The following is an 8556-nucleotide window of genomic DNA, read 5'->3' as shown; positions in this document are numbered from 1 at the left end:
TACAAAACTTCATCTTTCATTATCTGAACTTTGTCTAGACACTTGTGACCACCAGTCACTGAGGTGAAGATCTGGCTGGCTTTTGCAACCCCTTCAGGGAATCCTCCCCCAAAAGCAGGGTTCATTGCTCTTGTGTATTGAAATGGTGGAGCTATTCTGAGGCTGCTGCAACAGTCCATGCAATTTCATCCTCTGCTTGTCCAAGTTCTTGCTTTGTCATCAGAAATGGAAAAGAGCTTAATAAACTCCTCAGTGGTTCATTGTGTGGCACCCTTGGAACCCTCTCAGGGAGAGGAAAGTTGTGCAGCACATCTCAAAAACTGCAGGTAAGCTGCTCTTCAAATTTGCTTGTAGTGTAATTTTCAAGGAATCCTGGACTTCTGTATTCTGCTAATGGATGAGATAAGAATCCTTTCCTTATATCCTGTATCGGGAATAGCAATATTTATTGTATCCTAACTGTGCCAAGCTCTGACAACCCAAGACAGTCAGCTCTGCAGGTACCTGGGAAGTACCCAGAACTTCAGAAATGCCAGCAAGCAATATGTGGGAGATTTTTGAGTTCACTTGTGAGATGCTGAACAAGGAACCAGCAAGCACAACTTAGAGTCCTTGCCTGTTTTGAGTAACTGCTCCCAAGTGGTACAGTTTCCCCATTGAGTGAAAGTTCAAGTGCTTTATTTCCAGGGTGAAAACACTCCCAGAAAGAGCTCCTAAAGTTGCATGCTGGGAAGCTGCAGTATGGGGAAAACCAGAAATCATGTGACTTCAACAACTTCTGGATAACATACGTAGGTGTGTCTGGGGTGGGAAGTCACAGTGTGTTTTTTACACGCCACATTTAGCACAGCTCAGTGCTAACCTTGCTAAAAATGGCAGTAGATGCAAAGTGCTACGGGATAAGTATGGAGGCAGGGACCACTCCAAGGCATATTGGATGCAAGCAAAGCTCATTTGCTCCATAACACGTTAGGCAGAAATGAGGCCCAGGGCTGCCAGGCTTGATATCTCATAGCTAGAATTCCAAAATAAGGCCCATTTCACATGCTACAGGATGAAATGTGTTTCAGGTGCTAAAAGATTGCCTATTTCATATTTCTTAACAGTTTTGAAGAAATTATCCATATACCCAGGAGAAGGTGTTGGAGTACTGTCTTGTATATGATAAGTTGGATGTGAAGTGCCCTGGACCCAACACCCATCTGCCATGTAGAAGGAGGTGCAAGATCAAAGCGACTGCAGAAGTGGATGTGCTTTATCTTATCTTAGCCAGACCAAACACTGCGATGGGTTGTGGAGGACCACTTTCTCTAAAATTGCACCTAAGATAATTTCAAATCTGGTTTGATCTTTATTGTACAATATCTAGGTCAGAATGGGGCCAAGGTTCATAGAGTGTTAAGCAGGCCCTCTTGATTGGGCTGTAAGGCTGAAAAATGCAGAAACTTAATGCTTATACAACCTGAAAAACAGGAAGGGCCAAAAGGGACAGAAAGACTTTTTTGGAGACAATTTATTCTTCAATACAATGACAAACCACATTTCATAGATTTTGTTATCAGTCTTCTTTCTACTGTAATTCTATCAATCAATATGAAATCTTGGGTGAAACAAAATTTATGATTAAAAGATTTACGTGACAGATCATGCACACTGAAAAATAATTGCACCGGCTCAAGCCCTGTTAAAAAGGCACGCACAGCAAAGTGACCACATCACTTTCTCCCAGATAAGCCAAATTGCCACAGGTGCTGAGCAGAAGTGCAATATATTGCAGAACAGGAATCATACAAGGTAACTGCTATGGCTCAGGAGGAAACTCCCCTCCTGTCTCTGGTGAGTGTGCAACTCCTAAGGAGACACTTTACAGGGAAATTCGCAGAGGATGTGGCTGGTCCTTCTCATAAAGCCTTCCAAAAAGCGTCACTGTTATGAGCGGTTTCGACGTGCCAGGCTTGCTTTTCAAACGCCCGTCACGTAGCACCTGGTGGAAAAGGGAAAGAATGGCACTAATGATCAGGTAACAGAGTGGCAATACTGCATTGTAGAGAAAAAATAGGTCTTCGATGCTGAATATTTTGATGCAACACTTTTAAAAACAGTCATGGTAGCAAAAGAAAACAGAATTCTCTCTGGGTCTGCCACAGCCTCCCGATTATAGCCTTCCTACACTTCCTTGTATCCAGAAATCCTTAAACCTTCCTTTGTCTTTGGAAATAAAGACCATTTTCTTCACCTCATAAAAAGGTGAGAGTGAGGATAACTAATTTGTTAGATTCTCTTTAGTTACTCATACAAGGCAGGTATATATAACAAAGGTTATATGCACTTCTAGGACACACTTGAAACATTTTTTGATTTGTAGACCTCAGAACAATTTTGAGATGGAAATTGAGAATTTCAAGCTATTGCCATACATAGCTTTTCTTATTTCCATTTTATATATCAATTTGAAATGACTGTTCACCAACTGTGAACACCTGTAACAACATTTTTTGCCCCTGTGACAAAAGGTAAGCATGTATTTGTTAAGAAAATACAGCCTATTGTTTTAAAATTAGACCATGATCATATTTTTAGGATACCAATAAATTCTTTGATGTGCCTATTTTTACAGAAGTCTCATTCAAAAACAAGTATGAAGGGTGAACAATGCTTTTCAATTTCCTACTTTGTAAAAAAAAAAAAAAAACCAAAAAATACCACCCTTGTCTCCCCTAAAATTTTTCAGGTCTTTCTTGCTGTCTTTATTGTCTCTTGCTCTTGTAAGCTGTTAAATATTTCTTCCAAATCAACGAAGATGTCATCTAGCCTATTGCATAAAACTAATCTAAAGTTTATGTCTGAAAATATCTTTTGGCAAAAATAAAATGGGAACCACCAAATAAAAAAAAAAACCACAAACCCCTCAAAAATCACTTTTAACATTCTTAACTGCATAGAATCTCTGCTCTTACACACGATACTTCTAAGTAATTTTTCTTGTTTGGACAATTTCTCAGAGTATTTTATTTCTTTTTCTCCTAAAATGACCATTGTGGGAAACCTGTAGAAAACAGCTCACTGAAAGCTGTGGTTTCTTCATTTATGATCTGAGGTTGGAAGGCAGATTTGCTCCATTGATTCAATCCTCCGTTTAAATCTGTCCCCTTGGTTCCAGACAGCAGAACCAAAGAAAGCAATTCCAGGATGGGGCTTTGCTGCCAGATCAATTTTCAGAGCCACATAAGAAACCTTGCCACAAGCAGCTCCAGGGTGTGCCATTACCTCGAACTCCCCAGGAGCCAGCTGCACCCCGCTGTACAGCACTTCTGGGAAGACGTAGCTGGTGCCAAACGTGCCACTGAGGGAGAACATGTCAAACTTGGTCTGAGCCGTCTCCACGGGCTGCCCACATGTGCTCAGGTTTGTGCTGGGGCACTTGAGCAGAGTGCAGATCTGTGGGGAGGAGGAGACAGAAAGGCAAAACACCACTGAGCTTTCAGCAACCACAAGCTGGATTTGGTAGCAAGCAAAGTTCCCAGGATGCAGTAATGGACAAATGTTTTTAGGTGGTTGTTACATGGCCACACTCACCTCTAAACATGCAATTACCTGCCAATGGTATTTTATGAGAGAGCCATGAAGACCATCAAATGCACCCAGGACATAAACTTCATCTCTCCTCTTGTTTGACATCTGGTAGACCAGATGACAGCAAAGGTCTCCTTGGCAAACAGTGTAATTTCCATCCTTGTGCCTGAGTTCTCTGAAAGTGAATATATCCTTCCGGACAGCTCCCGAGAAAGTGTTGTTTTCTCCAGGAAACTTCTCGATGCTCGTGGCATGCAAGCTCCAGTTGACAGCAGGGGGGTAGGTGGGGGAAAGACGGGGGCGTGCACTCAACTCTGCTAGCAGGAGACGTCCCTCCTCGGTGGCACTGTCGTAGTGGTAGGCAGCAGGTCCCTCTGGTGTGAACAGCCCACTGCCTGCCAAGGACACCACCAGCCACCCCGTTAGCCAGCACCACACAGCACAGCTTGGCAGGGGTGCCAGTCACCCCCATACCACACTGGCATTGCTTTTCAGTGATACTCTTTTCATTCAATACATTACTGAAAGGTTTTGGAATAATTTTAAAGCACCAAAAAGCTGAAATACCCACCCCAGTGTTAAAACCTGAGTTTATTGAAAAATAAATCATAGCTCTCAGAGTGGCATATTTGACAAAGGAGGCAATCATGGGCGTAGCTATGTTTCACTAAAGGACACACAGGGCTGTGGCCTAAACTCAGTCTATTTAGGGCAGGCAAAAATGCTCCTTTTTAGTTTTCACATTGATTCAGGGAAGAGATGCAGCTATACCCTTTTCTTAGTAAAGAGAAAAAAAAAAAAGACAGTATGTTGTCATCTTATTGCAAAAGTTCCATAACTACTTGGTGATTTCTCATGGGCAACTCCTCACAGCACTGACTCCTTCTTCTTCATAGCACAACCAACAAACTCCAACTCCCTTCTCAACCAGCTAACCCTTGTGTAGCACTCATCTTCTTATTGGACACAGCTGTGGCCTGTTAAGGGCAGGCCTGTTCCTAATCTTTGGTGATTAGTACAGCTGCAACTCCTCAGGGGTGAGATTTGAGATTGCCTTCTGCATTTATTCTCTTATATTCTATCCCCCCACAGCAGTAAATCTATTTTCACAGCAAAGTAAAACATAATATCTCTAAGTCTTCAGCAGCCACAAGAAAAAAGAGTGGAATTCTTCTTTTGGTTTTACACTAATAGGTTCTTTTTTTTTCTCCATTTGGCTGTTGATTGAATTTTAAACAGGAAATGCTGCCCCTAGATGAGAGATTGAAAATTTAAGTAAAACTTTTTGCTATTTTCTGAAATAAAATTTCATTTTTAAGTTATCAAAACTTAATTTCTATTTTTCTACTTTTAGAAATGTCTAATGTCTTAATGTCTGTTTTTTCTATTTTTACCTTTTTCAGAATATTCAACATCCTTCTCCTTGAAGTTGTTTGTTGCGTTCAGTACCAAATCACAAAGATCTTTAGTCCAATTAAAACACTGTTTTTCAGAGACTTCACTATGTCTAAAACATTTCTGCCTGCTTCTGAATCTGGGAACAATTTTCCTGTTCCTGAATGCAACTCACCTGTCATTGCGCTGGTGGTGTTATGAGTATTTGCAGAAAGTAAATTAACACCCATGCCCATAGCCCAAGCAGAGTGAAACTCAATTGCAGTCAGAAAGGGCAGGACATTCATCCAAGCTGTTGGGAAGAGCACGGTGTCCACCTGCATCTTGTTCACCAGGACCACGGCAGGCTCATAGAAAAGGATGTCAAAGCAAGTGAAAATGCCAAACTTCCCAAAAGGAGTCTCAAAGGTGACAGCTTCTGGCTCTTTTGGATAATCAAACTGAGTTTCACTTCTAAACAGATTGTACTGCAGGTGAAGAAAATGGCATATTAAAAACTGAAAATAAGGCAAGATTATGAACAGCTTTTGCATCTGAGACAGGCGTTAATGCAGAACTGGGAGTGGAGGTACCTAAGCTGGCTAGCACAGCTGGTTTGTATCCAATCAGCTGACCCTCCTGCCCAAAAAATGGGGTGTCTGTGCCCCATCTACCTCCTGACAGCAATGCCCATCCAGTATTAGCTATACTCCAAGACTGAGGGCCAAGATGTCCCCTGAGAAAGCACTGTCCAGGTTGGCTACGAATGTATCAAGGAAAAGCTAATGTTTATTGAGTATGGAAAATTCTGTCACTGTTTTCTTACCATTTACTGCCATAAATGTAGCCCTTAAGTGTTTGGCAGCTTGCATGCACTCTGCAGCTGCAGTGCTCCTGGGAATAATTTGACTGACTGGTCAAGCAATTACTTATTTTTTCTTCAGGCCATGAGATCATCAAATCATCCTGGACTGGTTGTCACTTTATAGTAATGTAAAATTACTGTATAAACTATCTGAAATTGGTGCCAGAGAGCTGAAAAATTCATTGATAATGAATCAGAGGTTGATGCTGAAGCATTTCCTTACCTTATGGTAGCGAGCCACCAGTTTGCCCTGTGCGTCAAAGACGACATCCGTGTTGTACTGGTACCGACCGTCCTTGGGGCAGCTGGGATCACTGGAGTCACACAGCTTCTTGTCCCCGATATTTGCAACCACATAGATGGAGTTATTTCTGGCCATGCAGCTGAGTCGTTCCTGCACTGGTGTTGGACCAAATCTATTGCATTTTTAGTGAAGGAAGAAAAAAGTCGTATAGAAATTTAAGCGCCCCATGTAAAAGTAATGCATTCAGAATTACTACACCATTAACTGCACATCCCAGATGCTGAAAGAGCAATAGATCAAAACATAGGTTTTGCTAATTTTCTTCTCTGTTCATAGCATCATTTTAAAATGCCAGTCTCTTTTATCTTTAAAAAATGGCCTCCCTGTGTTCTTCTTTCCTGTATCCTTTACAATGTTATTTTCTGTGTGGATAGAATTTCCAGCTAACCTGCATACAAAGATGTGAAGAGCTTCACAAAGCAAAGACAAGAATAAATCAGTACAGAGACATAAATCTTAAATAGCTGAAAAAGCAAATTATCAAGCAGCTCTATCCCTGATTCAGAAGAAAATTTTAGCCTTTTTTAATAATTGTTGTCTGTATGCCTTTAGTAAAAAGTGGGCATTTACAAAGCTGAGGACTCCTGAAATCTAGCTTCATAAAGCCTCAAAAGAGAACATAAAAGGTTAGCTTAGGCATGAACTGAGTCTTTTCAGTGTCCCAAGCTGACACACGTTGGGATCACCTCCATGTGTAACACAGCAGATGTGCAGGTGGCTGGATTTCCAAAAGATATTTCTTTCAGATCTCGATTAATATTTTGTGCAATTTGATTTAGAAATCACTCAGCCACCTGAACTGAGGACTGAACTAGCTTGTCTGATCTATGCAGCTACATGATAATAAAATAGCTTCCACTTACAGAAGGTTTTCACAAGTGATCTGAATCGATAAATTTGTGCATGTTTTAAAAATAATTATTTTGCCTAAAACATCCTCATTTTTGTCCTTTGCAAGTAAAACTGTCTCAGTGCTTTTACCTGACATATTCCCATTACCATTTAATTAAGAACTCTTTTTGATGCGTCTCATCTTTACAGTACTTGTGAATTTTTATAGATTAAAGAATGAGCAGTTCTTAGTAATTTAGTGTCTGCTGCTCAAGACTCCATGAGATAGATAAAAGGTTGAAATCACCTAAACCACTGCAGAAGGAATCACCTTGAGGGGTCAGTGCAGGGAATCCAATTCACCGCTGGATCAGGGATATCCTCCAGGTAGGGGTAGATGGATTCTCTTGTGAATCGCCAGCCATAGATGCCGTCTTCAGGAGTCACAATGATGTGGGCACCCTGTCACAACAGGCTCCGTTTAAAGCACACCCGTCAACAGACAGCCAGGAGGGTCAGCAGGAGCAGGAAACACTGATGGACAGCCCTCACGGCAGCCCTCGTACCTGCTGGGCAGCTTCCTTGATGGCCCCTTCCAAGACATCCATGTTTCTGTTCATCAGGGCCAAAGCATCGCTGGCAGGGACGGGCTCCTGGGTGGCATGTGGCAGGATGACGGCGTGCTCGTAGACGGCTGCCAGGAAGGTGTCGGAGGCGAGGGCCCGAAGGGCTGCGAGTGCGAACAGCACAGCGGGCAGGAGAGCCTGGGAAGGGAGCATGGCTGCAGCCTCCCAGCTCCTGGGTCAGCATGGGGAATATAAACTGGAGAGAAAGAGGAGGAGTAAAGACTAATAGGTTTGCTTTGGCAATAATCTTCCGTTGAGTAATCTGAGAGATTTCTGCCAAAAAGTCAAAGAAGCTTTTCTTGGAATCTGATCTTGTTTCCAATATGAAAGGTTTTAAATAAAATTAGAACAAAAGGCTAAGAGAGCTTGTCAGAAGCCATGTTAATCTACAAGAGGTTCATTGGAAGGAGCACTTGCACATTTCCTTCGCACATCCCTCTCCACACTTTTGAACCCATCTCAGGGAAAGCCCAGACTCCCCTGGTTAGGATCCACTACTCCATATCACCTTACTGCATATAGCTGCCATCAGTGGAAACTTCAGCCACGACTGAGGACAGACCACCTGCATGGGGTGCAGTCTTGCTCCAGAGTGCAGACAATTCAGCAATGTTTATGAGACATGGTCCTGCCATATCTCCTGCTTTTGTCCAATGGCTTATTACAGTTCAAATGGGTGCCTTGAGAGCGTCCTCACCACTGGGCTCACACTGCAGTATAAACTATCCCTTGAATTGTGCTGACCTCTCTGGCTAGAGCTAACTGACTTGCTGTTTAGTGAGAAAGAATTTGACAACACAATTTTTTCTTTACTATGGTCCTTTCAAGTAATTTCAAGCTGCTTATTGTACAAAACCTTCCTTTTTGTAAAGGAAGGTTTTGTACAATAAGCAGCTTGAAATTACTCATGAAAAGCACCGTTATTTCTCATGGAAATAAATTTTTAGCACAGTATTTTGTAAATAGAATATTGCTACTATAGT

At 41.9% G+C, this 8556-nt stretch overlaps 1 protein-coding gene across 1 annotated transcript; it reads right to left on the bottom strand.

Annotated features, from left to right (window-relative positions):
• Positions 1-1529: 1529 nt before the first annotated feature.
• LOC102065972 (pantetheinase) lies at positions 1530-7764 on the bottom strand. The gene is made up of 7 exons (XM_005493580.4): positions 7514-7764; positions 7279-7409; positions 6036-6228; positions 5144-5435; positions 3595-3968; positions 3268-3438; positions 1530-1984 (listed from the first exon to the last, which is right to left on the bottom strand). Exons 1-7 carry the CDS (start codon positions 7724-7726, stop codon positions 1865-1867), a joined length of 1494 nt encoding a protein of 497 aa, XP_005493637.2. The 5' UTR covers positions 7727-7764; the 3' UTR covers positions 1530-1864.
• Positions 7765-8556: the final 792 nt, after the last annotated feature.

The sequence above is a fragment of the Zonotrichia albicollis genome, chromosome 3, assembly GCF_047830755.1.
Source record: "Zonotrichia albicollis isolate bZonAlb1 chromosome 3, bZonAlb1.hap1, whole genome shotgun sequence".
Lineage (NCBI taxonomy): Eukaryota > Metazoa > Chordata > Aves > Passeriformes > Passerellidae > Zonotrichia > Zonotrichia albicollis.
This window is presented reverse-complemented; position numbering and strand designations above follow the sequence as displayed.

What these genes read in the sequence shown, in the direction of transcription:
- LOC102065972 (XM_005493580.4), bottom strand. Translation starts at nt 7,726, where the DNA reads ATGCTCCCTTCCCAGGCTCTCCTGCCCGCTGTGCTGTTCGCACTCGCA. An exon ending in TCATAAAATACCATTGGCAG is followed by an intron (nt 3,439 to 3,594) that starts GTAATTGCATGT and finishes TCCTCCCCACAG; the next exon opens with ATCTGCACTCTGCTCAAGTG. An exon ending in TGGCTCCTGGGGAGTTCGAG is followed by an intron (nt 1,985 to 3,267) that starts GTAATGGCACAC and finishes CTTTTCCACCAG; the next exon opens with GTGCTACGTGACGGGCGTTT.